General features: G+C 42.0%; 4 protein-coding genes across 6 annotated transcripts in view; 2 read left to right on the forward strand and 2 right to left on the reverse strand.

Moving 5' to 3' along the window:
* LOC145458095 (intraflagellar transport protein 56-like) overlaps positions 1-22,792 on the forward strand; it is a 29,648-nt gene extending 6,856 nt beyond the window's left edge. For both annotated transcript variants that reach the window (XM_080336411.1, XM_080336410.1), the window contains exons 9-16: positions 443-545; positions 8,611-8,720; positions 12,698-12,761; positions 17,398-17,486; positions 17,997-18,150; positions 20,388-20,494; positions 20,555-20,688; positions 22,535-22,792. In XM_080336411.1, the coding sequence (XP_080192537.1) occupies positions 443-545; positions 8,611-8,720; positions 12,698-12,761; positions 17,398-17,486; positions 17,997-18,150; positions 20,388-20,494; positions 20,555-20,688; positions 22,535-22,649 (876 nt within the window). In that variant the 3' untranslated portion in view covers positions 22,650-22,792. The remainder of the gene's footprint in view (positions 1-442; positions 546-8,610; positions 8,721-12,697; positions 12,762-17,397; positions 17,487-17,996; positions 18,151-20,387; positions 20,495-20,554; positions 20,689-22,534) is intronic.
* LOC145457346 (L-threonine ammonia-lyase-like) overlaps positions 1-27,945 on the reverse strand; it is a 237,168-nt gene that overhangs the window by 119,268 nt on the left and 89,955 nt on the right. The window lies entirely within an intron of this gene.
* On the reverse strand, positions 4,932-6,546 carry LOC145458096 (uncharacterized). The gene is made up of 3 exons (XM_080336413.1): positions 6,019-6,546; positions 5,621-5,742; positions 4,932-5,444 (listed from the first exon to the last, which is right to left on the reverse strand). Exons 1-3 carry the CDS (start codon positions 6,243-6,245, stop codon positions 5,182-5,184), a joined length of 612 nt encoding a protein of 203 aa, XP_080192539.1. The 5' UTR covers positions 6,246-6,546; the 3' UTR covers positions 4,932-5,181.
* Positions 24,823-27,568, forward strand: LOC145458097 (uncharacterized). Of its 2 annotated transcripts, none has more exons than XM_080336415.1 (4): positions 24,823-25,091; positions 25,257-25,583; positions 26,410-26,509; positions 27,399-27,568. In XM_080336415.1, exons 1-4 carry the CDS (start codon positions 25,040-25,042, stop codon positions 27,505-27,507), a joined length of 588 nt encoding a protein of 195 aa, XP_080192541.1. In that variant the 5' UTR covers positions 24,823-25,039; the 3' UTR covers positions 27,508-27,568. The 2 variants fall into 2 exon arrangements, with proteins under 2 accessions (XP_080192541.1, XP_080192540.1); XM_080336414.1 differs by having other exon boundaries at positions 24,838-25,094.

Genomic DNA, 27,945 nt, shown 5'->3' on the forward strand with positions numbered 1-27,945 from the left:
GCGCTTGTGGTCAATTTAATTGAGACTTAGCGACGGAGGTTGAGTTAAACCAGGCTGCGCAATCTTAGAATGACTGGTCGCTCACACAGGGTGTTGATAATATGTACGGTACGCACAGGTACATCGGCTAAGTTGACACCAATCAATTGATGACTTGAAATTGACTTGAAAATTTTGCTTCGAGTCACGAGTCAACCCACATTTTTGTGACGTCAAGTCATTTTTGCAAAGTGTCTCGAGTCAAGTCATCTGGAAAAGTTGACTCGAGTCGTCCTTACGCTGCTATGAATAATGTGCGATTTTCGAAAATAAAATAAGTTACAGGGGCAGTGCTCCTTAGTCGATATGACAATTTCACTGGAACGTGATGGAAGCACTTCGGTACTCTTTCTGACCCCCTCTGGTGTTACGTCACTTCAACTGCATGTATCCCACCGGGCAGGTTGTATTCCGCAGTGGAGAAGGCGCGTTGCAGACGTTACCACCCCTGGTCGACGTTATGACAGAAGCGAGATTGAATTTGGTCATCTACTACTTGAAACAAGGTCAGTCGACACCACGACTATTCGAGGGTGTGATATCGAAATGGCGAATTGTTGCAAGAAATGACACAGGGTGACGTTCACTTGGTGTGTTCTTCAGTGTCGAAATTGCGTATATGGTCACTATTGTGTGGTGTTCTGTATATAGACTGGTATTTAAAATAGTGGTAGGAAGGACGCTAGATTTTTGTCCTTGATGTTTCTGCGGCATATACACTGACTCAGTCATGATAGACATACACACGATCTGTGCATATGCATACTGTGAGTGAATGATGTGCATGCATATGCTGTTGAACAAGGAAGGTGCAGATATGGCCTTGTACGGCATTCTAAGCCTTGCACCACCCCTCCATGCTATTCTGGTAATACTGAGCGCCAAGTGGGGAAGTGATGGATACCAGTGTTACTAATCAGGTCTTTGATCTGATCCAGCCGGGGGATTGAACCCACGACCTACCAATCAAGAAGACGGACGTTTTACCATTACGCTGTCTTGTCGGGTAATGTGGTTCTCAACCTTCGGTCTGCGGACCGGTGGCGGTTCTTGGCAACTTTCCTGCCGGTCCGCCAGATATATCAAAAATTTATATCTCAATATAAAGATGCAAAAAGTTGGACGCTTTCCTATTAATTAAAGTAATGAAGCATCAGATTTTAAATTGATTTAGAAGTTTGAATCGTATTTTCCTACATGGTGTCTCACAATAGAGTCGATGGTCTACTTTGGCATTACCATACCTCACAATGCTGCAGAGGTTGTACAAAACTTTAAAAATACTCGTTTTAAACAAAATTTGTTTAAATTTGACAGCAAAATTTTGTGATATGTGGCAGCTTGATTGTGCTAGCAAAGTGGAAATCGCAGTTTTTCTTAAAAGATACAATCAAAATCAAGATGAAGTTGTGAATACTAAGGCATTGATTAGTGATAATGATATCGAATTGGGAAGAGGAAGGTAATAACTTTATAGTACGGTACATGGGATATGCGATGAGCTTGCTGACAGAATAGATGTGCCAAAAGGATGCATGTCAAACGCTTCTTGCTGAATTTTCACATGGAAACTTACAGCCCTTAAAATGCACCGCCAATGTCCGTTGCAAATATGCTGCGATTTTTAGGGATTCTGGTGCTCTGAGGTTATTTATTAGATTTTATTAATCAGTGTAACAATATCGTTTGATTAATACCAGTTATTATAAATGATGAGCTGGTTATGATGAATTGCACTATAACAGGTAAGGCTTGGCCCGTCTGTGACTCACCTGTGACCCTCCTTACCTTTTACACTATATTTTTGAACAATAAAAATGCAGATTCCGTGATTTTAGTTGTAAAAATGTTTAAAATTTAGTCATTCACGAATATCGATAGAAAATACCCATAATTATTGGTACGGTGTTATAATTACTGAAGGTTTCACAATATTATTTAACTCATCCTGGCGACAGGTCAGGCACAGCCTCAACCACCCCCTGACCGCACGTCACTGCCTTCACTGGATCGTAGGGCACTGTAGATTTTAAACAGGTTATCAAGAAGGGCAACTGCGTATTTCACTTGACATGACGCTGTACATTGCGGTGCGCGAATCATCTGTCGTTGATTAGTCATCATCACACGACGGCGTTGGCGCTTTTCGCTATGGTAAACCTTATGCGTCACGACAATGCATAGTATTAATGTTCAGTTGCCTTTGCTTTTTGTGAACTTCTACCACTACCACTCTTGGCCATTCTCTTTCCTGCGCCCTCTTACGCGTTTCCGCAGCCGACATTGAAGCCGTGCTCACTCTTACTTTGGGTCAGTCGAGACGCTGATACGACTGCGGGATGAGGAGCTCATATAAACCTCCGACACACCAGCTATACAGATTTATAACTGCACCATTGCAGATGAAGCCGCGGGCTGTTGGTTTTGTACACAAGGGCTACATATTTTTCGGCATTATTGGCTGCTCTTCAAGACTTCACATTCCCTCTTTCATCAAAGAGTCAAATGCAGCTGGTAGACTATCAAAATGTTTTTAATCCGCGCGAAAGTTTAATAAAAGCTAATTCCTGTTCGTTTTTGCGCCAAGTGATCAGATGAACTGACCGGTTCGTAAATATTTACCGCGAAGTTCATGGGCGTGTTTACTAGGGGGGAATTGGAGAATTCGACGGTTATTTTTCGATTCGTACCATTTCAACCAATTCACGTCTCGGATTTCGACATTAGGTCGGTCACTAAACACATATGAGACCATCCCATTTATATACAATATACATAGTTACGAATACGACATGCCGCCCACTCGCTACACGGTTACATATCACGCCCAATCAATACAAGTGCTAGTCATAAGCTGATAAATCATCGATTGCTCTATTATTGACTAACAGTGGAACAATCGTCACAATCACACGACATGCATGATTATCGTGAAGAGAGTATTATTATAGAATGTATTAGTAGTATTATAGCCATTATGTGATCTAACTAGTAGCACAACACGAGCCGTCGACTTTAAAATGCAACTGGGTTGATATTATGACTTCTCGCTAAGTCCCATAGCGTGGCTGTGAAAATAAAGTCACGTTCTGCCGAAATATAAAAACTCTCATGCTCATTACAAATATTAGGGTTCAAAGTTTCTCGGAGCGGACTTTTGGGTGCATTACCATCATTCTAGCCAAATCCGACATGTAAATCCGATAAGCGCACTTTTGGGTACATTACCATGTAGCCAAATCCGCCATATAAATCCGATATCCCATTACATGTGGAATGTCAAATATGCCACTATTATTGCGAGAACCTATCCTAGACCTCTATCCGTGGTATCTCGACGTACTGAATCCATAATTTGATCGATTCATATCATGCAACTGTCGCATTGTATTTCGATCGAGATACGATTTTGGTTCACGAATCTTTCACGTCGTTCAGATTTAGATGAATTGAGTATACATACAACAAGAACGACCGTGATGCTTCCGTTCAGGAGTTGTGTTTTAACCGTTTGGGTCACCAGTTACATTCATTGCGAGTGTGTAGAGTGGACACTGTCCATTGCCTGTCTTACGCTGGCATCCAGTCACGCTCTGCTTTACGCAACCGTGATTTACTCTTCTCAACGTGACTTTTCAGTGTATTTATCACGGTGATACATTGTTACGCGGGATTGCGGTGATCGACAATTATGTACTTAATCATCTCTGATTGTCTACTGCGTGATTATGATGCGTGTTGGAGCTCGGAATTTCTACTTGCATCACACCATTTGTCGCGTTGGTGGACGGCACAAGTCAGAATTGAACGCCTCAACATCCTTGACATAGTAGTAGTAGTGTTTATCGACTTCCGCTTCCAGCAGCTGTGCTCGTGAACTTGCCATGAGCACCAAGTGCAGCGCCCTGCATAATTTTTCATAATCCATCATTTGACCTTCCCTAACCGATCGGCGCTTTTAAAAATAATGCGTTAGCTTTGTTGCTGGAAATTCTATTGCATACCAGTATCGATCAAGGTTACCTGAAGGTCGGAGTATAGGTTTCGAGATATTACGAGTAGCTGCAGTTTTTCGAGCTTTCGATTGTTTGCAAATTGAAAAAAAATCCGCGCCTAATGTTACATCAGTTGAATTAACTGTATCGACATTTATACCCGAATAACGAACTTGTTTGTGTGCAATGCAAATTAGAACATTCAGTGCATACTGCACTGCACAGTCGTTTGGTTGTGCGAAGGCGGCACTTTGCTACCCCTGTCTACGTCACTGATAACGTTCATGAGCTTTTTTCGTGGGATTGAATGAGACGATTATGATATAGAGAAGCCAACTTGAGAGTTATATTGCAAAGTTGGAAATGCCACCCCAATCCTCTGGTATATTCTGATATTGATTGCCAAGTGTTCACATATGCGCTTATGGACTATGGTACATTGTGCACGCTCTTGTTTGTAATGCAACAGAATATTAGATTCCATATTCTAAAACCCACATTTAAATCCATGGTTTGCATGCATGCAAGGACCGGTATATAAACTCACTCGTTCATCGCCTGTTACACAGCGATGGTCAATTGGTCACACGCTTCGTGATAAATACCAGCGGATGTTGGATATGTATAGCGAACGCCGAAAATATACTATTCAATCGAACGCTTTTAGCACGAACAATCAAACATCATACATTCAACCCTCATATTCTTGTCAGTGTGCTCTCAATCTCCGTGACCTCGTCGTCAGCATTCGTCCCGCTTGACCGGAGTCTACTACGTCAGCCTATTGTTCAAGTTGATTTGAAATCGCACAATCGCGGATTGACCTGACCTTAGCATTTCGTTAAGGCGTTTTGTTGCTCAAGGCTAGTGGTCGCGATGTACTCCACGCACCAGACGTAAATAGATAAAGCACTTGTTTCGGCAAAAAAAATGTAATAGAACAGGAATAAAATACAGGGCAATGAACACGTAATCGCGTGGCTTGATGCTAGGCAGCATGATGAATGTGCTGTGCATTGTGCATATTCATCGAAGCGGTTTCCCTTGCATATCGGACTCCTGCGCGACATCTTCATACCGATCCTTGCTGTGCGTCGCGTTGACCGTAAAGTAGAATATCCCACAACGGGTGTGCCATAGCAGTCCTTCATTTAGGTGTGTACGGCGGGGGCTCCATTGATTCCATAGATTCCGTTACTCCGTTTGGGTTTTGGACGTGCTGTTGACACGGAACTATGATGCGACTGTTGGAGGTGTGCGCTTGCGTTGGAGTCTGTGGGTAGGATGGCGGGGAAAGTTCGCCTTTAACACTTTTCGTGAGTCCGCACGATTCTAATTCGTCGTACGTCGGCGGGTCAGCGCATACCACATTCGTAAGAGTGGGTTCGAATGCCGCGCTTGCTTCAGCACCTGATAAGTTAAGGTCACTTCGTGAACGCACAGCCTTATATTGATTTATACACGCCGACAGAGCGCAGTTATTTATAGCGAGGCTTCTTTCTGAACCAACGCGAATCACAATGTTCTGGGTTGGGTCAGCTGTTCGAGATAAGTGAGGCGACAATAGCGGCTAAATTGATACTTACATCGTCTTTGTCTCTCTCGAAGTATCATCATTCGCCTCTTGCGCACTGACCTCGCGCCGCTTATGAAAAGGCAAAGTAATATCGCGACCACAGCAACTCCCATTACGTACGCTTGATATGAACTAAAAACGGAAGGTGATTCGTTATTAGCCGAAAGGGAACGTGATAACAACGTCGATGAGTTATATGCTGTTATGTTCATTGTTTACACAAGCTGCACCATGGCCTATCTTTATTAAGAATCGCAATCGTTGTCGCACTTGGATTAGGATACAAAGCGAAACAGAAATATATTCGAGATTGTTCGATTCGTTAAGCGATAACTAATCCAATCGGTATGTTTCCACTATTTCCAAACGATTACGATAATTGATCGACTTCATGGTAACGTGTCTCACCCCGTGTCCCATCCTGACGTGTGATGAAGATGGAAGCCCGCGTCCTTTAATACGTCGCAGCACATCGCACCCTGTTCGAGTTCGATGTACGGCGCTGTCACTGTGCCAGAGCAACAGGCGTTTCTAATGCTGTCCGATGCTTCATAAAGATCTTTTCGTAAAAAGAAGGCAGCGTCGCAGCTCATTTCCGTTCGAAAATCATGGCAAATCACTGCAAACTTTTCCATAATTGATTGTGGTTGATGCACACAATGAACTAGTACGTTACTTGTGATCGAAAACTGTAAACAGAGAATTTAGATTTAGCACAAGAACCGGCAAATGGGTCTACTAATGCCACCCCACAGCGTTCACAACAACCGCCTAGAACCGTCTCTGAACCTACTTTATTATGATTCGCTCTACCAAACAACGCAACGCTCCATTGAAATTCTTGTAGTCACGTGACAGTGACGTCACATTATTTGATAAACGCTAGCCTCTGGGAGTTACGCTGTATCTGTCAAAACAATCTTCTACCTATACATTGTCTCGTTTCGAAGTTGCCTTTTTATAACGCACGGTACAGTTTTGTGCTGTAACTGCCGCACACTGTGCTGTTCATCGCGTTTTCATAATAAAGCCTTCGCTTCAAGTCATGTATTTAAACGATCGTCTTTCTACCGAGCCGATCAGCTGATAGAATGTTGTCGGTTTCGTATTTCGCCGCCGCTTGATTTGTCTGCGGCATTCGACTGGTCCACACCGCTCTAAACCAGCGCGCGTAGCAGCTGCAGTTGCTTAGCGATGGAACTTACAGCGGATTGCCCGAGCCATCCACGGCGACATTAACGTTTCTTATGAATATTCTGATGTTAACTCGCGGTACGTAACACTACTGAAGCAACCATTCGACCTTATCGACTTCCCTGAACAGGCTGTCACGAAAAATACTAACTCAGCTTTTGGGCGTTGTAGGTAGATGTAGCACAGACCCTGTGCAAATATTGAACGGATTCAATACCTCAAATTGACATTGTGCTTCTTTCGCTTCAGTGACTAGTTACTAATTACACGGCCGCCGGCCTCAGTGCAACGTCTGTTAGTTAGGTCTATACAGCGAACTAGATACCCTTCCGTATATTGTTTGAAGCTAATGGGAGCATTAACGATTGAAGCCCCTACGTTCAATTTCGCCTCTGTTGCTCCCGGTTGTTTTGTATGAGTTACGCCACTGTTAATTCTCTTCGCCCCCAACCTGTCGGCTTTTATTTCAAGTTATTTTGCTTCGTGCAGCCTACCAAAATCAAGCGGTCATTCAGTTCACTCATTACGTGCCGTTGCGTAAGAAAACCCGGCTACCTTTTCGCGGCGAAATATTACCGAACTAACAACAGGATATAACGCTCATACATAACTATGTTCGCACCCGGCGTAGCCATTGTTGCCTATATACGTCATGCGCTTTTGCATGTTTTGATCCTAAGCTTTGCACACTGCAATAAATAGCGCACCAACGCAGCACTATCTCTCCATCGACGACAATTTCCGTTGCTTGAATAGCCACGGGATATTTTTCCCAGTCAGAACACCGCGTTGGTCTCAAACTAGCTGTGTTCGTGATTATATTGACGTAATGTGGTGTAATGTCCTGAACTTGTCGAGGTTATAATTTACATAATTTCGAACGCTAAGTTACTAGCGATGCAGCATCGCTGAAACGATGTTATGCATAAGCTTGCCATGTGCAATGCATGGCATTTTCCCTGAAGTAAATAACGCCCGTCACTTGATATAATGAAATTAAGACTGCCTTTCGATGCATGCACTCATCAATTTGAGAGTTGCCCCAGCACTTATATGACTAAAATTCATTACGCTATCGATTTTCTGGGCCGCATTGTTAATTTTTCATAGACGCCGTGGCGTTGCATTGAAGCTTTCCGCCTAGCCATCTGTTATTCCCTCGCCTGTCTTACAACTGCTGGAGTTGATTTCAGTTTGTGCGCGTGTTGGTTATGCTCCTTATTTCCGGCTTAACTCTGCGGCATTCGCTGCTGTTCAAGCCCACTCGCGCTGTGAACGCTTTGGTGAAGTCAGCCATTGCTCTCACCTTATTGAATCTCATGTGATTCACGCACTAGATTCGAAACCAGCTCCTAGGTAACATGCGTTTCCGTAGTTGGGAAGCGAATGACTGCAAGTTACATCACCCACCGTATAACCGATGCCTCATTAAGGCGTCATCATCATCAAAATATTGCAATCTGCTAAACCTGTTTGCATTTACAATTGCGGCATATTTGTAAATGCTTGTACTACGCTATGAATTTATCTGCTAGCGATACCAACTGTACAATTCCTTCTATTAGCTCTGTACAAAGTATCAGTTTGCCAATCAATATCAATGCTGATACCGGGAGGAGTGATTGCGTAGTTTCATTGGTCGATGAATATTTCATGCCTGCAAGGTAATACAGTTTTCGGGAATATACCTATTTTCCCCGGCCTGCATAATGAGCGCTTTCTGTTGTCGCCTAATTCCTGTATCTGCATTGGATTCAAGCAACCGCACATAAAATTAGCGAAATACTGATGCAGTTCTGTCTTCAGATGATATCCTGGAAGCTTACAATCTTATCAAAGACATCGACCCTTCCACGCCGCAAGAGTACATTTTGAAAGGAGTCGTTAACGCATCCCTCGGACAGGAGCAAGGCTCGGTAATTATGCACTATCTGTGGGGTGCCTTTATTTTGTACATGCAAGCTAATGAAAAGCTAATGCAGCTAATTAAGCTAAGGAAAAGCTAAGTAAGCTAATGAAAAGCTAATTAAGCTAATGAAAAAGTAAGCTAATGAAAAGCTAATGAAGCTAATTAAGCTAATGAAAAGCTAATGAAGCTAATGAAAAGCTAATTACGCTAATGAAAAAGTAAGCTAATGAAAAGTAAGCTAATGAAAAGCTAATTAAGCTAATGAAAAGCTAATGAAACCAGCGAATGTAAAAATGAAGCCAAGGAAGTAAGTCCAGGTTAGTATTTTGCTCATATGATTCTGGATGTATCAAATCCGAAATTTTAAATCCAAGTTTACAATCTGGATATTCGATTCTCAATAGGGATTTTTGAATTATGATTGCAATAGTGCCAATTCAGACTTAACTGCACCCTGCAAACCGGAAGATTTGACGACACCGACAGGTTTGTTTTGAGGTGTTCATGGTGTGTCTCGACCAGCACTGTAACTGCCGCACCCCTAACCCCCCAATTGGGGGGGGGGGCGAGCTCGAAGGGGGCCCAAAATTATTTCGTGAATTAGCATAAATCATAGAGTATTTTTTGAAAATTTATGCAATTTTTTCGCGCTGCGCGCGAATTCAAGTAGCCTTTTATCTATATTATTGGGCATTGGCCATTACCGCGCCACCACCCACCAATACATACAATCAAGACATGAGACTCCAAGAAGTGTGCCAGAACGATCGGCAGCGAGAAAAGCGTGGCCGAAAAGGTCTACGCCATTATGCAGACCGAAGACTTCATTATATCTACAAAATACATATAGGTTTAATTGTCCATAGGCTCCTAAATGACTGGCGCCGAATGTTCCTGTCTTTGCAATCTGAACCTCACAAGACACATATCATCCCGCTGGGAAAAGTTTTATGCCAGTGAAGAAATACCATTTTGAAATCGTGTGCGTCTTTTAGTTTAGAAGCCTACGTTTGGACGATTCTATACTTTTTGATATACCAGACTGGAAGTCACGAAATAATATCATGTAACGAGGTCATATCAACGGGTCCGCCCGCCCGAAGATGTTTAATCATTATTTACGGGCCCTCCCGTTTTCAAGACACTTCAGCCAGCTCCACCGGTACATCTAATGACGTGAGTAGAGAGGACAATAAATTGATAGCATAAATATATGCAATCGCCGATCTGATTGACCGATTTTATCATAAATCATCGAAAATTTTCGCGCTTCGCGCTGGCTCACAATGCGGTACAGATAATTTCGTGACAAACGCGAACAACGTGATGGGGGAGGGTCGTTTTATCACCCTATGGGAGCCCAAGTCCCACGTTTTTTGGGGCCTGACGAGGTGCTGTTTCGTTCCTGACAACGGGTATACCCCCGAAGATGTTTAATTATTATTGAGTGGTCCTATACCTTTTCAAACACACCTCACTCAGCTCTACCGGCAAATCTGATTACGTGAGCAGGGAGAAGATAAAAATTGATAACAATATATGCAATTCCCGATCATACTGCCCGATGAAATCATGAATTCTATAAATTTTCCGCGCTTCGCGCGCTTAGGCGACAGAAGCTGATTCACTAAACAAACTCGCAATGTATATGATGAATAGCGGTAAAAGTGTATCGCCGGAGGGGGGTGTGGGGGGCGAAGCCCCCAAGAAGTTCGGTCTATAACCCTATGGGGGGGGGCCCAAGACCAAATTTTTTTTGGGGGGGGCTGACGAAGTGCTGTTACGGCCCTGGTCTCGACTAATATGGTCATGGTCATGGTCATGGTCATTTACACCAGGCAATTTTCTACATTTCTATTCCGTAGCGGCCGACTTGTACAACGGCCCACATTCTTGGCTTTTATAAGACACCGCTTACACGGATGAGATGGCACCTAGGTCGGAATTCTGGAGTCGACCTCGGTCGGACTCGAACCCACAACCCATTGGTGTTGAAGCTGTGGATTATACCACTACGTTATCTCGGCACTACATACAGCGGTGATCTCTGACGAAGTTTTTCTGCCTACTCGGTGCTGAAGTGCCAACACGCCTAACATGATAATGTGGCCGGTTATGTTTGCAAACTGAATTTGATAGCGTGAACGAACATGAACATCAACGACATTTCAAAGGGAGTTCATTTCTTGATGGTAATTAGTTAGGAAGGCAAGGAGGATTTGAAAACAGCATTGTCTCACAAGCTCCAGCATGCCTGCTATCAATCAACGCATCATACAAAACTGGATTAACCCGTTTCGGCACGCGATATGTCTGGTAAACCGAATTCGCGTGGATATTGGTTGCGAGCTTGACAGTAATTTTTATTTTACAAATAAACTTCACATCATGATCGACAGATTATAATTTAGATTATTGATCGTTTTCTTTAGAACTGAATCATTCTGCGCATAATTTCAAAATTGGGAAGACTTCTTTTTCGTTACCTTTGCGAAACCTAAATGACGTACTAGTGAGACATCGGCACCATTGTCATCCTGATAATGAGTAATGAGTAAACTAACGTTTAAAACGTCCGGATATGTACTACTTTGTAATTGCATATATTTGCTGCGCTGAATTGGGATATTCACGTATCATTTCTGCTTTATAATATTTCACAGGGAGGGGCAAGGTATAGCCTATCGACTAGCGAGTCGTAACGCATTGACGCTCGTGATCTTTTATTATAATATCCGACAAGAATAATGCTTAGCGCGGAATATACTTGACTAGTTCCGCTTTATTTCGCTTGAATGTATTCACAGCTCCGCAGCTGCAAAACGAATTGGTTGGGAGTTCGAATCAGGCCCAAGTCGGTTCCAGTATTCCTACCCAAGTGTTTCTGGTTTATGTAGGGTGTGGGCTTGTACTGCTCGTACGATCCGCGTAGACGGTGTCTTGCAAAGGCCCCGACCCATAATAGTCGGTGGATCAGGAACCGTAATAACGAATACCAGCCTGGTGTAAAATGACCAATGACCATCCTATAGTACTAGAAACACCATTAATACCAACCTACTACGTTAGTGTGACCACTGACCACTGATAAGTGTGACTAACTGTCTCTAACATTAATTTTGTAATTCACATATAGGTGGCTTTTCATTAGCTTTTCATTAGCTTTTCATTAGTTTACTTAGCTTTTCATTAGCTTAATTAGCTTCATTAGCTTTTCATTAGCTTACTTTTTCATTAGCTTAATTGGCTTTTCATTAGCTTTTCATTAGCTTACTTAGCTTTTCATTAGCTTTTCATTAGCTTACTTAGCTTTTCATTAGCTTCATTAGCTTTTCATTAGCTTACTTTTCATTAGCTTACTTTTTCATTAGCTTACTTTTTCATTAGCTTACTTAGCTTTTCTTTAGCTTAATTAGCTTCATTAGCTTTTCATTAGCTTACTTTTTCATTAGCTTAATTAGCTTTTCATTAGCTTACTTAGCTTTTCATTAGCTTAATTAGCCTTTCATTAGCTTAATTAGCTTTTCCTTAGCTTAATTAGCTGCATTAGCTTTTCATTAGCTTGCATGTACAAAATAAAGGCACCCCTATCTGTGTGTAGCCGCAAACTGCCCGTGCTGTTTAACGGCGAAGCCCATCTGTCCGCGTTGTTGTACGTTTGAATTTGATGTTATGGAAAATATTTGCCTCGTCATCTAGAGAGACCGCAGCGACCACACGACAAACAATTTTCAAAATATTGATTCCGATAGACATGTTTTCCTACACTCCTTCCGTTTCAAACTATCCACCTCATTTTCAAGATAATCTTCCCCGCTATCTGTTGATACAATCGCGATGCCCCACTATTATAGCCGAATCTCCCGTCAATGCCGCGGGGCGATATCTTTGTTGTTATTTTCTCGCCTTTTCTGGTCGTTCTCGGCTCTTTGTTGTGAAACAGAACGCTCGTCACGTGACTTGAACAGCGTTGTTATTTTTCAGAGAGAACACTTGAAGATCGCTCAACAGTACTTTCAGCTCGTCGGAGGGTCTGCGAGCGAGTGCGGTGAGCATTTGGCGGGTTATTTCAGTCGCTCGCAATGTCGCTAATCCGTTGATAACACGATAGGTTTAAAAGATTTACGTTATCACCCCGCGCATGGCTGGCCGTGGTCCCGAAATTGATAGAGAGAAACAGCTAATGTTTGCTCTATGCTCAATGGTAATCAATGTCGCTTGCGTAAATATGGGGCGCGAATGGCCCAGATGTGATCAAAGTTATCATCGTTGGTGCTGAAATAGAATCAACATAGTGTTTCTCCAAAGGAGCCACGATACGTCCTACTTCGAAATTGTGTGGATATTGGTGTATCGGCATGACTTCAAGAATAATTCCTTGACGGAAAAAAACAGATTTGAGTATCGGCCGATATCGAGATTATGTTCGATGCCGAGATTTCTTGAAATCCTCTACGCCGGTGCGGATACGAAATTTAAAAACGAACTTGCCGAAAGTGCGTGATGGTTTGAACCTGCCCATTCCTGCCTTATGATTTTGTTCCTCATTTCGCCATGAGCTCCATTCCACTAATTGCGGGCTTTGTCCTAAAACTTACTTGACGATCGGGTCTCTTACAGCAATTGTGACGCGTCATTGGAAACCTTTTTTGTCCAATGTGACCAATTGTCATCCGGGAAACTATAGTATCCGGTGCATTTACGATTCCGCATTTCAGAGTGCTAGATGTTCTCATGTGATAAAACTCTAGATATCAAATATATGCTTGGTGTAACATTCTGGTCGTTCAGTAATCATCCCGTTCGGACTTGAATACCGTAAAATTGGACCGAAAATCGCCAAAATATTGACAACTTCGACATTTCGGTTCTGCGCCTGATGTACCATGTTTATCTCGCTTTCAGAAATAAGCCGTTAGTGTTATTACAATCCAACTCTATTGACTTTTGTTTACCACTTATTTGGTGCCATAGGCTTATTCATCGCTCCATATGATAGCGTATAAATCATAACAAAAACAATAAGATATACGGTGGTTTGGTTTTTGTAGCTACCAACAAAATACAAAACTTGATATCTGTAAGCCGTAACCGCACACCATAGAAAGCACCGACTTCGTGATTTCGAGATGTTATTTCTCTGCGTCGTCTACATGTTCGTGACGAATTTCCAACGCATTGCAAATGTTTACAAAGTATCGCGGTTGTCTGTGAAATAACCAAACGTGTTTACTGTTCAGGCATTCAGGAATGGTATGAGTGAATTCATGAAACTCCCAAACATCTTTCGAGAATTACCAGCGCGGGGTGGCAAAAGCCGTTTGTGACCCTCCAGTTGTGGCATCGAGTATTTTACGTTAGTACCGCACGTGGCGAGATAGCGTAGTGGTATAATCCACGGATGCAACACGAATGGTCTACTGGTACGCGACCGAGGTTAGCTCAGACATTAGCTCAGAATTCCTACCTAAGTGTTGGAGTTTTATCTGGGCTCCTCCTCGCCATGTGATTCGTGTAAGTGGTGTCGTACAAAAGCCCAGAAGTGGGTCGTGCTACAAGTCGGCAGATACGGAATAAATATGAAGAATATCGGCCTGGTGTAAATGACCATTGCAGTCGACAAGCACTATGAATACCACAAACAAACCGTTGATTACGCCACATTTTATCTGTCGATTCATCGAAATTTCTCGCCCCTACTAGCTTTTATTCAGTTTTCGCCCGTCGGTACCATCCGTTTGCGGAAGATTGCAGTGTAACATAGTTGATTTTTCAACCCTGGGTAGCTTTCAATTTGTTGCGGGTTGAATTCTAGATCGCGGTACTGCTACTGGCGGGGTCTATTTCATTGCGTTAGCACTCACATTCGGCCCAATATACCTGGGTCATTCTCGGACCAAAATGTACCTCAGTCTTCAAAACCGGTATAATGAGTGTATGCCCTTTTATCCATAACTTGCCTGGCTCTCGGAACATATGAAACACGTTGAGTGAGCACGGCCTCAGGGAATATACAAATTAAGTAACGAATGGGGCGAGGGTGGTCTCGGCCCGATAATAGAGCTTCTCGGGTATAAACGCAGCAAAATTGGTTAGTTCGCGGTCGATTAGGGTTACATTTTTATCTCTAATTTCGCAGGCGAAAAGCTGATCAAGATCATGCTTTCGACTTATTCGCCACCGTGACAAACATGTCAGTTACAAGACTACACATTAGCTGTTGGCTTTCACCTTGTGTGCTTCTCAGTAAACTACACTGATTAGTCAATTGGACCACTAGTGTCTGTATATGCAGGGATATCTAGATATCCCTGTGTATATGTACTGTATAGGTCATCACTAACGCCGACTTTGAGACTAGTGTCTCCCTATTGAACTGGCCAGTTCGCGGTTAAAACTGCTGGATGGATATTACTTCGGGTTGTTGAGAGAGTTTTGTAAGTTACCCTATTCTCTCGCAGACTACTCATCGCGCCTGTCTTTGTGTGATTCGACTCCTTGCGGTGTTGATTTCCAATTCGCGTGTTACCTTTATGACAAAATACCACCCGTCTTGGAATTTGTTGTTACGCGCTGCTGCGTTGCGTAATCGCTTGCTACGCAAAAATGCGAGTGATACAGCACATTTCTGGGGAAATGCGCACGGCTCATGATTTCATGATCTCACAGTTGCCTAACAGAGTTCATGTGCTGTAAAGCGAAGAGACGCGCCTAAGCGTTTGATAATGATAAACATGGTCGGTGCGAACGCGCACGGATCGCTCAATGGCTAAAAATAGAGCTATTAAATCGTCCTCAACTAGACATCTGTTGACATCGTACCCCTTACTTGTATTGTGTTGTATATCTTGAATTTCAAAATCATCAGAAATCCCAACTGAGAACGGTCAATATTGCCACAAAGAAACCAATCTCAAACCCGTTTCCGTAATCGTGATGCCCATTTCTTTGTACGACTTCACTGGCAAGTCTATTTATTACATGATAAAATCAGTAATTGATTTGGATTCTACCTGATGAACTGCAGAAGTAGGCTCAACTTCAAACCGCTTCAGTAACTAGAATGTTAAATGTAAGCTATACGCGAATTTAGTCGAATTTAGTTATGCCCAGTGTTAATCAAAGTAGTTATTGCTGCTCGATTAGAAGTAGAATTGACATCTTAAATGTCTACGCAAGTACAAGTATAGGTAATAATTTCCAAGTAAACATCGTGGACTTAGTTTAGACTAGAAAAACTGAAATCTACCTCTAGTTATACTTCCGAACTGACTCTTTCTATGTTTAACGGTGAACTATTGATTTGAATATGTTTGGCATTATATAACACAGCACACATTGAAACGGGAACGGGAACGATAGACGTACAAACAAGGAATGCCCCACTCTAAAAACAAGGTTCAATCCTGGCGCCTTTCTTTGCTGGGATCTTGTAGATCAGTGTGTGTATTCGTCGAAACGGGAATTTCGCACATTCAAATAAATGGATACACCTAACCGAAAACCAGGTTGTTCCCGGCAAGCATTTGCAATGTAGCGCAGGCGCTTGTTTACTCTCTCGAATCCGCGATTGCGGTGCAATTTTTCTCTCCTATCATATATACGTCACTCGCATTGTCTGCCGCATACACTTTTTGTAAATACCGGTATTGCACTATCATGGAGTACGCTAATATTTGCGTCCGCAGGCATGATACCTCAATGATAATGTCAAGGGTATATATTAGGGCTGTTCAAAAAAAACTTTTTTCCTGAATCTTGCTGGCTAAGTGATTGAATCGTTAGGTTGCCTTAAAAAACGACGCACACCAAATTTGACTTCATTCCATCCGGTAATCGCGGATTTCTTACAGTTTGAAAATTTTGAATTTACTAAAAAAATGCAAAGATAATTTTTTTTCAAATTTTTCTGTCAACTAAATGAAATTGTTGCGCTGTCTTCAAAATCGATGCAAAACAAAATTTGACTCAATTCCAACCCGTAGAAGCGGAGTTATTTGAGTTTTTCCATGATAATTCCTGGATTATCCACCGATCAAGGATAATCCCAGAATTATCAAAGAAGATTGAGTCAAATTTGTTTTGCATCGTGTTTGAAGACAGCGCAACAATTTCATTTCGTTGACAGAAAAATTTGAACAAAAATTATCTTCGCATTTTTTAGTAAATTCAAAATTTTCAAACTGTAAGAAATCCGCGATTACCGGTTGGAATGAATCCAAATTTGGTGTGCGTCGTTTTTTAAGGCAACCTAACGTCTTAATCACCCAGCCAGCAAGACTCAGGAAAAAACAGCCCTGGTATATATATGATACACGCGAATTGTAGAGTGTGTGTCCACTGTTCAGTTTCTCGCGCGTAGCCCTAAATATTGACTGGGAAAGTCTTTATTACATCGCAGTAAACATGACGGCTTCTCCGAAACGTATCGCCGCCAGTCGTTGCCACCTCATAATTTAAAGTCTGTAACTGGGCAATAGATATTTCAGCGGTTGGTAATGTGGCTTTACCACGCGGCATAGGCTTTAGCGTCCTAATCCCAGTTACGGTGATTCCAGTGTGACGAACTTAACTCATCGGTAATAGCCCTATGCCGAAGCGCTCGCCGGTTCCCTCGGGTGTCGATGAACTCGGACGAGTTTATCTCGGTCCTAACGTTATTGAATGTCGATGCTTTGTTTAAGACACGATCCCCGGTCGGCAATGCATGGCGTCCTGCTTCTTCTTGCTGAAACAATTCGATGACGTGCTGATCTATCTTAACTCTGTGAAGGTGAGTGATTATATTTGCCTTGGTTTCGTCTTTTTGTTGCCTAAAGCAGCACTCTGACGTATTCCTGAGCCCTCTCCGCGGCATAATAATAGACTTGCATAATGGCACCCGTCATATAGAACCAAAAGCACTGATGCTACTTGAGCGGGAGTAGAAGTGATGCCACGATGAAGTGACTTACAAGCAAACAGGTCGAAAAGTACTACAAATTGACGTAGGCAATGAGCGGTCGGAAAAGAACTGTGGATCTGAAGAGATCTTCTCGGGAATTCGCTTGCTAGCACGGGATATATTTCAAAATGCCAGCATGCGCGTCTTGTGCCAATCTGGAATTTTCGAAAGGGCTAAGGAATGGCGTGATTTTAAATGTGCTTCCTTCGTTTTGGCGGTCGTTGAGATGTCGCTTGTAAAAATCATACAAATCTATTGATGCATTACTACCTAAGGCCTTCGTTGCCTGCCGCCGCTGGTCGTGCGGAGTTCGATCTAATCCGTCCCGGCGTTTCGCAGAGCTATTTCTACAACGACGACTGCTTCAACTTCAACTACGCCCAGGCGAAGGCGGCGTCCGGAAACTTCAAAGAGGCGGAGGAGGTCTTCCTGCTGATTAACAGCGAGAAGATTCGCAACGACTACGTCTACTCGAGCTGGCTCGCCAGATGCTGTGAGTCAGAGTTGGACGAAATGAAATATAGCTACACATTTTTTTCCAATTTGATCAGAATTAGAATTACTCAACTCGCAAAAAAATGAAAATTGAATTGAATTCCGAATTGCAATGAAATACAACAATATTCAAATTCAGTTCCTATCTAATATGAGTACAATCTCACGAGCACGAAAATGGCAAATGTCTTTACACCAAGTTTGTCTCATTTCGCACCATACCGTTGTCCTGTAGCATATCCCGGAAAACTAGAAATTAGAATTAGAATTAAAATTACACTAGAATTACATTCAGGCATTACGCACTGGCTAGTTTAATGAGACAACTAGAATTATATGGCGAAGATGCCGCCCGAAGGAGTTATTAGTTGCATTCAATCCCCTTGGTAAAATGTAAATTGTTACAAATTCGATGTCCTAGTCCAAATCCAGCTTTAAAAAGGTATTAATGTGGCTAAAATCCAAATCCAAACTCGTGCTCTTGTCTGGCGGATATGCGACCCTGACGATTCATAGTACACGCGACCGCCTTTATTTTGGAAGCCTGACATTTGATAAGCCGAAAAAACCACGCCTAATCTACTAATTACATAGCGGGATGTCTATCTTACCGTATTCGGAGAGAGGATAGACCTTGGACGCGATATTCTAATCGGCAAGAACCTCACATTACGGGTGGCCGTCTCTAGCTCGCTGATGAAAATCGAGACGTTGCATATTTCATGCGGTATCGATCTTCTTACGTCCCGCCGCGCGACCGCATTGTATTGTCTGATCGTGCGATATCTCGCGAGTGCTGTATCTCACAACTCGAAGCTGTCGGGACGTGGATCGAATCGCCGCGCGTTCGAGTCCGTTGGACTTGGAAAACATTGCACTGTTGCAGCACTTGACCTCAGAGGTGGTCGGTAATGAAGTATTTGTAGTTTTAGAGTGTGCTCGAGTAGGTTTGCCAACCTGCATTACTATGGTTTTCGATTACTCTCAATCAAATATTAAACACTTTTAGACAAAGCTACACTTACACTTTACAATCTGGATTGTGAGAAGTATAAATATATTTGGACCTCACTTTTATCAGTGAAATTTTCGTAAGAACCGAGAGCTACTCTATAGGTCCCGTCTCGCCCGGGCATCCGTCATATGGGGAGGCTTCAAATTTGAACGACAGTGATTCAATCAAACGATCTATCTACATCTAGGTCAGGCACTGTCGTGCTTGGCCGGGGCTGCTGAACTTCTAGCCTGCACGCAATTGCGTCATAGATAACGTTGAGATGCCGCTAATCAATCACATCACTCTTTGTTAAGCAGACCAAAGATAGAACTCTACTAGAAATAGTTTTAAAGCATGTTTTTTTAAATCACTCCTTTACATTTAGTGCAATATACTCGATCTAAGTAGCATGAAAAATAAGAAGAAGTTGCAATATAAAATTCCCTCAAACAGCTTAAAACACCATACCACACAAATTTTAAGTGCTTCGGAAGCTCCGGGAATCTTGGAAAAAGTTGCAAAGACTTGCCCAAGTTAATAGTTGTTGGCGTTAGTCGCGAAGATGCATCTCGCGAATTCGAGAGCATCCATCTCCGATCACCTGCTTAAAAGTACGCGACCGTGCAACTAAATCTACTCAGTGAAACCACTTGACTTTTTTTCAAACCTTTCATCTTCTACATTCACTTGAAGTAGTTTTGGAAATTTTGGCGGATTATTCCATTATATTTCCAGATGCACTCGATTGCACTCATAATCATCTTACCCTTGTGCCAACTCCGATTCGTCGCTAATTACATGTCAGAGGAGTCAGGTTTTAGATTTATAGCTACTTTGCGACCGTAAAGTGATATTACAGGGGAAGCGAGGAGGCCGATTTTGAATCCCAATCTTTTGATGACCGTGAGCGTGGTGCCTTCTAGTCTTGCATTCAGTTTGGAAATATCACGCGGTTCTGACAACTTCACTGATGCGATCTCATCGCAAAACTGCTCTCCACTTTTCAAAATTTAGTTGTTTTGCCTAGAAAACTGTACAAGTGTACATAGTGTACAAGCATAATTGCAAATTGGCCTCTGAGTACGTAGTGCGAGTATAGACAAATACTCTGAAAAGTAGAACTCCGTTGCTGACCACTTCCGCCGGTACCCAATGCCGTGTCTGCGTTTTTCTTGTGTGGTTGTTATTGCTGTTTGTGTGTTATGTGTTTCTATCTCTTACATCTCTTTGCCACGCAGACATTATGAACAAGAAACCGCGCCTGGCGTGGGAACTCTACCTGAAGATGGACACGTCCGGAGAGTCCTTCAGCATTCTACAGCTGATCGCCAACGATTGCTACAAGGTACGACGCAAATTACCGCGCCCTGTAATCCGACCCTGTACTTTGCACTCTCCCCTTTAGATGGGGCAGTTCTACTACGCCGCCAAGGCTTTCGATGTCCTCGATCGTATCGACGGCAATCCCGAGTACTGGGAAGGCAAACGCGGCGCCTGCGTTGGGATATTTCAGATGATTTTGGCTGGGCATGAACCAAGGTAATGGCGTGTTTTCTTTTCTCAGTCAAGGCTCGGCGGATATTGTTGTGGGGTTTCCGTTCGTCGGTCATTTTGTAAGACGCCGCTTACGCGGATCGCCTCTTTTGAGACGGTCCGTTCATTATGATAAGGTTTTATTTTATTCTTCATTGATTTGATGTCGAAGCTTCTGGTGATTGATCTAATATCTATGTTAATTGAGTTATGCACCCGATGCAGGCCGGTAATCTGATCCTGTAGGAACAGCGTAATTTATCAACTTTCTGACTGTACTTGGCTATTCTAAATGAGCTCAGAAACGATTATACGACGCCGCGTCCACAGCATCGTAGACAAGTTGACAGAAAAGCTGTTGAAAACAAATTCCTGGCATGCGCGTGCGATGTACTACAATAAAGTAGCGAGTACGATTTAATAGTGTTTATGACGCTCTGTGTTATTCGCAAAGCGGATAAAGGTTTCTGTTTTAAACCGAAGTTTGAGTCACGTACGCAAAATACTCATTGTGTATTCCATCTGGTCGTAAATTACGGGCGAATGTGTCGCAGACACGACTGCGGTCGCGAAGTTGATAGCTTCGAAAACAATAAGTGGTTTTCGAGAGAGTTCCAATGTCTTCATTGCGGGGTGGGTGTTTAGCGACACCGAGTGGTCAGATTTGGAATTTTCATACTGTCTGTTTTATCAGCTATTTCAACTTTCACTAATCCTAATCAAAACCAAATCCCCAATTCAGTCGTAGTGCATTTCTGAATATATACCCAATCGTTCATCTCTAATAACCCGGTCATGTAAAGACAAGCTTATGCCAGTTCTAGATTCTTTATGGACATATCCTCTTGACTATGACTGCTAACTTTTAATCGCTATACTGTCCGCGGGTACACAAAACTCTCGCACAAAAGATTGGTCAAACCGTGGAGATATTTCCGCGCGCCAGTGTCAGGATATGCTCCTTTTCGTAGATTGTACCCATTTGTAGCTTCATCAGTCATTTTGGGTTTGATCGTGAGTTGGGCTGGGCCCTGGGCGCAATGATTCGAGTACTCGAATCTGAATCTAGTATTACTTTTAATGATTCGAGTCGAGTAGTAAAAGACGATGTTTTCGAGTACTGAAATTATACGCTCTTCGCTACTGAAAGTTAATTTACTAACGCGAATTATAGTTTTGATACTGATTTTCCGCTGTGGAAACCCTGAAACCTTGATTGGCCGTGTCACAGCATACGAGACATAGTACAAAGCTACGAACGTTACTGGAAATAACACATTTCCGAAGTCATGATCATCCCACAACATTGTCAAGAAGTGCAATGAACTCGGTATGGTCGAAAAAATACCAAAGTATCTTTAATGTGATGGATAACAGGCATTATGTTCTTTGTGGTGGCATAAAAGTTACATATTTGAACTTTGACATAGTACATTCTGCTGTGAAGTCATAATGTGCGATACTCGAATACTCGACTCGTAATACTTGATTCAGAATCGAATCACTCAGGTACTCGATTTTGCCCGGCCCTTATCGTGAGATGAGATGCATTTCGCGATTTCGAAAATAACCGTAATTTAGCAATTGTCAAAAGTCTACGAACCCTCGAACCAGTCTACATTTCGAAACTACTTACATGAGCACTTTTCAAACCTTTCATTTTTCTTTCCACTTACGCAGTTTTGACAGCTACATGTACTTGTAATTTAGTTTAACTCTACGAAATCTACTTCAACTTGAGTAGAAACGCTTACTTCTTTGACCACCGATGCTTTTCCACGATCAACATGATCGTAATACGACACCATCAATGTAAACCAACCCCGTTCGAATGATACTTTTCCTTACGCAGGGAGACCCTTCGCGAGGTAATTATGCTTCTGCGCAGCACCAGCAACCCGCAGGTCGAGTACATTCTCAGGACTATGAAGAAATGGGGCAAGGAGCATCAGCTGAACCTTCAGTGAGCGTTCGAATCCAGAATTCGCGCCCAGCGATGGTGTTTGGTCTTGTCAGAGGACCTGCCTTACTGTGAAAGTTATAAATATGTAGACGGTTGTGGCTTGCTTATATTTTTGTACGTTGACGTAATAAAGAAAATGTACCTGAATTGCTTTTGGTGTTTCTGAAGATGCTGTGTCACGCGATTTAAGGCCGCAAGTATTGCGATTATGCTGACGAAGGCGCTCGAAAAAAATAGGACCTAGGCCATTCAATCAAGTAGGTCCAACATTATGTGGAGAAACACCAGCTTCTATTGGTAGACTATAGTTCCCACATGCCATAGCATGAACGGGACTTCATGCAGGCCTGTTTCAATAAACCGATACAATTATCATTGAATCTGACATTTTGTTCCACAAAACACCGTTCAAGATAGATCAGTGGTTCTCAACCACCGGTGCCTGTCGGTGGCAAGTTTACTGCCGTTCCGTCAAATATATTAGAAACTTATGGGGAAGCGAGTGGCGCAGTTGGTTAAGCGCCAGCGTCACGACACCAATGGTAGTGGTTCGAATCCCGGTTCGGACCAACTTCTATGTGTCGGAGGTTTCTCTGGGCTCCTCATCGCCGACCTCACTGCGGTTGCAGTGCATTGAAAAGCCCAGAACGAAAGTGAGCCGTGCTACAAGTCGGCAGCAAAGACCACGACGGGGATGCATGGATGTGAGAGAGTCTGACGCATGAATGAGCGAAAGAGCTAAGAAGTCCCCAAGATTACTGAAGCAATGAACATTACAAATATTCGTGTCGTGGTGCACAAAGCCTGAAAAAGGCGATAAGCGCCATTGTAAATGTGCCATTAATAATAATAATAATAAAAATTAGAAACTTATATCTCCAATCCAAAATACAAGGCGTGTGACGATAGTCCCGTCCATTGATTAGAGAAATAAAACGTCAAATTTTCAATTAATCAAGAAGTTCAGAACGTATTTTTGACATGGTATCGTAATAGACATTTCATGGTCTACGTAGGGCTATGTCACTATGGTGCAAGTGTTGTACGAAACTGTTAAAAAGTAGCCTATACTCTTAGCGGAAAAGGTGTTTATTCACGCCCAAAGGTCCGAAAAGGGTGGTGCACGAAGACGGAACCTAACTCAGAATTTTATCGTGTTCATTAAACCTATGTGCTTGTGCAGTGCATATACCTTCCTACGTGCATGCATAATTTGGATTACAATGTTGTACTCGATTGATACCTCAGTATAAGTTTCGTGTCTCATAGGTGTATATTCACACCCGTAAAACAGGGGTTGTGCAATGTACACGGGTGGAAATACAACTCGTCCCGGCTGGCATATGCTGTATGCAGGGTTGTGTTTAAAACAAAAATCAATTTAAAACAAACATGTTTAAAACAAGGCCCTTGCTAAAAACCTGTTTCTTTTTTCTAAGCCATGACGTCACGCATAATCAATTGTGACGTCATAGTGGATTGATATTCACAATTGAAAATATAGGTAAATATAGCTCCTTCATTACGTATAATTGAAACACGCGTTAAATAGGGATAGATATGTTAAAATGCTGCATCGAGACCTTGCTTTTTACTCATCGTCGTCCAACTTAATGATCAGATATTTATACATGCAATTCTTTTCCAAAAATCCATAATTATTTGTGGAACACTAGTGGCACGTAGTTTAGGGGTCACTGGTTTAGAGGGGCAGGGTGAACTTGTTTCGCAATCTGTTGCAGATAAGGACTTGTGCCCAATAAGATAACCCATCATTCATATATATAGAAGTAGATTTTGTTATTTTGAAACATCACAGGTTAACCATGTACTTCTATACACTGTCGTTAAACAAAGACTCGCAACAGCGATAAAAATGTATATCACCATCAAGTCATAGTACTCACGAAAATGATGTATTTTTTGTTGTAGACGAGGTTTGCAAAACAAGCTATTAATGTAATGATTGGTGTACTTTGTCTTTGCAATTTCACCAATAATCGTAAAGGTGAGGCGTGGATAACAGAACAATTGACTCCAGTTCCGAAATCAATAGAAGTCTTTGCGACAATATTTGCGAGACTAATACCTGAAGGATTGTGATAGGTGATTTGCTTCGACGAAATGCGTACGATCAAATTATTTAATGATCGCCCGCTCATACTTGATGCCGATGACCCGATTGATGTTGGACGTTGGTGAAGGATTTGTGTGAGTACGGAAACCTCATTGGTTACTTATAGACACAGTAACGGAACTTTTTTTACATTCACTGTCTTTCGAACTGATGACGTTTTGCGATCATTACTCAGATGTACCAGTCGTATATATAAATGGCTCGTCAGCTGATACGTTCTCAGGAGACATTACAAATTGAAAACAAGCTGGACTAAAATGGAATTTTCACATTGCGTATTCGCGATATTGCATCTGGTCACAGCTGTTAGTGGTAGGTTTTTGTTCTTGTTTTAATGTACAGAAACAATCGAGATTGGTAATTTATCAGGAAAAGTCTTTAGCGGTAAAATTTGAAACCTTGGAGCATAAGTTGTCAGCGAGACTTCGAATTATGTTTATGTCTTAAGAATTGATAAAAATTTCTTCATAACAGCAACATGCAACTACAACAACATCATATCTGTTACGCCGCGGCATTCGAGAATAGTCAAGAATAAAGACAGTCACACAGTTTCATTGATCGTCAATGTTAATAGAAATGAAAGAGACAATAATGTCACCGTGAGTTGGGAAGGAGGTGTGAGGAGTCTAATCTCTATTACACCGGGGGAGGTGTGCACCAGCGAATACGAATATTTAGTAGACACTTCGAGTTTCAAGCCATCTTCTTCGCACGAGTATTATTTTACCGCAAACGAAACGCTATCTCCGTTTGACAACGCGGAGACGACAGTTGAGATATTTGTAGAAGATGATGGAGGTATGTTTTCGAATTCAAGTTCCTTTGTTCACGACATTTAAAGTTTTAATCGACTGTTACTCAACCTTATCAAGTATGGAATGTGACTCATAAATCATGACAAATTGGCTAAGAATAAATAACGAATTAAGATCATATTTTATCCGTCGTTTAAAATCTTTAAATACAATTATACATATTACAATAGATTTGAACATGCATCAAATTTCACTAATGGGAAGTTGCATATAGCAGAAATGATTATAATCAAATCAATATTCGTCTTGTTGCCATGATATATCATACATTATAGCTGTTGTATACGTGCGACTCTATCGGCGCACGGGTAGGCTACTCTCTACGGCAGCCTACCATGTATCGCATATTTCCTACGATATCCAGTCACAGCACTATATCGTTCACGGCTGACTATGGGCAAGTCGCGAATTGTAACAATCTACCAAGGCATCATCGATCCTACAGTGTGCCATAATTATCCCATACCTGTTGGACCTTGGAAAGAAATGAATTTAGATGTGATTAGGCTACTCTTTTAGGGCCACTAACTCCTCGCAGCGATCGATCATTGCATTTTATCGTTTACGTTTAAGGCAGCATTAACTTCAGGACGGGCGGTTGCGCGTATATAGGGCCAGTGGTTTAAGTTTTACAGCTGTAGTGCAGATGGGCTTCGGGTTCGAGTCCTACATTAGGACGCCTGCTGTGTTGGAAATGTGTCTTCGGTCCACATTACCATCATAATGTGGGCACTGGGCATGGGAATTGATGTCCAACGACCAACGACTTATCAGATTTTTTCTTATCGAATCTTTTCGAAATATTTCAGAAGAGGAATCGGCCACATCAATTGCAACAATTGTCGCGATTTCGATTCTCTTCTTCGTAATAATGGTCGGACTACTCTCGTTTCTAGTCGTCTGCTGTTGGTGAGTCTGAGTATGCAGCATTGTAGCAATGTAGCATACAAGTTCACCTAATCCAGGGACGGGAAAAGTCGGCTGGCGACAAATTCTTGCTAGGCGCGTGAAAGCCTTGGACAATAATATAAAAATTACGATAAAACCAATTAAATATTTAATTACAAAAAAGACTTCATTACACCTTGGATTGGAGCGCAAATAGCAATACTTCGGTAATTCGGCATTGAAATGTGAGATAATCCGATGTACAGAACCTGACTTTATAATTATAAGAGGGCGACTTCACAACCGACCGCTTAACGTTGAAGGCGTTCCCGTGAAACGTTCTGAAAAGACCAACATACGTTGCCTTTTGATCCTACTAATAATAGCGTCATCTATTGGCTTACTGATATTGGTTACATGAAAAAGAATCCCTGTGCAAATTACCACCTAGAATCCAAGATATAATATAATATAATATAATAATATAATATAATGCCTGCTGTTATCCATCACATTAAAGATACTTTGGTATTTTTCCGACCATGCCGATTTCATTGTACTTTTGTGACAATGTTGTGGGATGGTCATAACTTCGGAAATGTGCTATTTCCAGTAACGTTCGTTGCTTTGTACTCTACGTTTCGTATGCTACGATACGGCTAATCAAGGTTTCAAGGCTTCAACAGTGAAATTAGTATCGAAACTATTTCTCGCTGATAAATTAACTTTCAGAGACGAGGAGCGTATAATTTCGGTACTAGAAAATATCGTCGTTTACTACTCGACTCGAATCATTAAAATTAATACTCGATTCGCATTCGAGTACTCGAATCATTGTGCCCAGCCCTAATTATGATCACATTGATTAGAGCTTATTACCATTACCAAATGCTTTTTTTTGGGGTCACAGGAAAAGAAATTTTGACGAAAGGACGAAGTATGATTCCGAAACTAGTACCGAAGCTTCGTCGTTTGAGAATAAACGATTCAGCACGACTTCTTCGAATGAAGACGTTTGAAGAATGATTGCTTCCTGACGAAATTGCATCAATAATTGTATAAAATCATCATATATCAGAATGAGTCCTTTCTCCGCATGGTAGGTCCTCGCGGCAGTTACATATAGTAAATCACTCGGGAAAAGTGAGGAATTCAGGAATCGAAGATAAAAAAATCTGAAAGAATAAGCAAGAAGTCCGTGGTGGTCAAAATGATCGATATTTTACCACTAAACGAAAGCCAAGAAACAGCTGCTTCAGAAATCGCAACCAACTGTAACTTGGTAGTCCTTCCCACTGATATAATAGCTACCCAAAATACCTGCATCGATAGGCCATTTGCAGGACTTTGCTCACGTGATTGGTTGTGCAATGTGGAATATGCATATTATAAAATAAACGATTGATTGGTTAGCAAGCTACTATAATATGCACCTCAGCCTATATTGAAGTTCCCAT

This window comes from Botryllus schlosseri, chromosome 15, assembly GCF_051294905.1.
Source record: "Botryllus schlosseri isolate E-star chromosome 15, Bs_hap1, whole genome shotgun sequence".
Taxonomy (NCBI): domain Eukaryota; kingdom Metazoa; phylum Chordata; class Ascidiacea; order Stolidobranchia; family Styelidae; genus Botryllus; species Botryllus schlosseri.

Coding starts and splice junctions, on each gene's coding strand:
- LOC145458096 (XM_080336413.1), bottom strand. CDS start 6,245: ATGGAAAAGTTTGCAGTGATTTGCCATGATTTTCGAACGGAAATGAGC. Junction 5,743..6,018: donor ACGTCAGGATGGGACACGGG/GTGAGACACGTT, acceptor TTCCGTTTTTAG/TTCATATCAAGCGTACGTAA. Junction 5,445..5,620: donor TCGAGAGAGACAAAGACGAT/GTAAGTATCAAT, acceptor TTAACTTATCAG/GTGCTGAAGCAAGCGCGGCA.
- LOC145458097 (XM_080336414.1), top strand. CDS start 25,040: ATGGAATTTTCACATTGCGTATTCGCGATATTGCATCTGGTCACAGCT. Junction 25,095..25,256: donor TCTGGTCACAGCTGTTAGTG/GTAGGTTTTTGT, acceptor TCTTCATAACAG/CAACATGCAACTACAACAAC. Junction 25,584..26,409: donor ATTTGTAGAAGATGATGGAG/GTATGTTTTCGA, acceptor GAAATATTTCAG/AAGAGGAATCGGCCACATCA.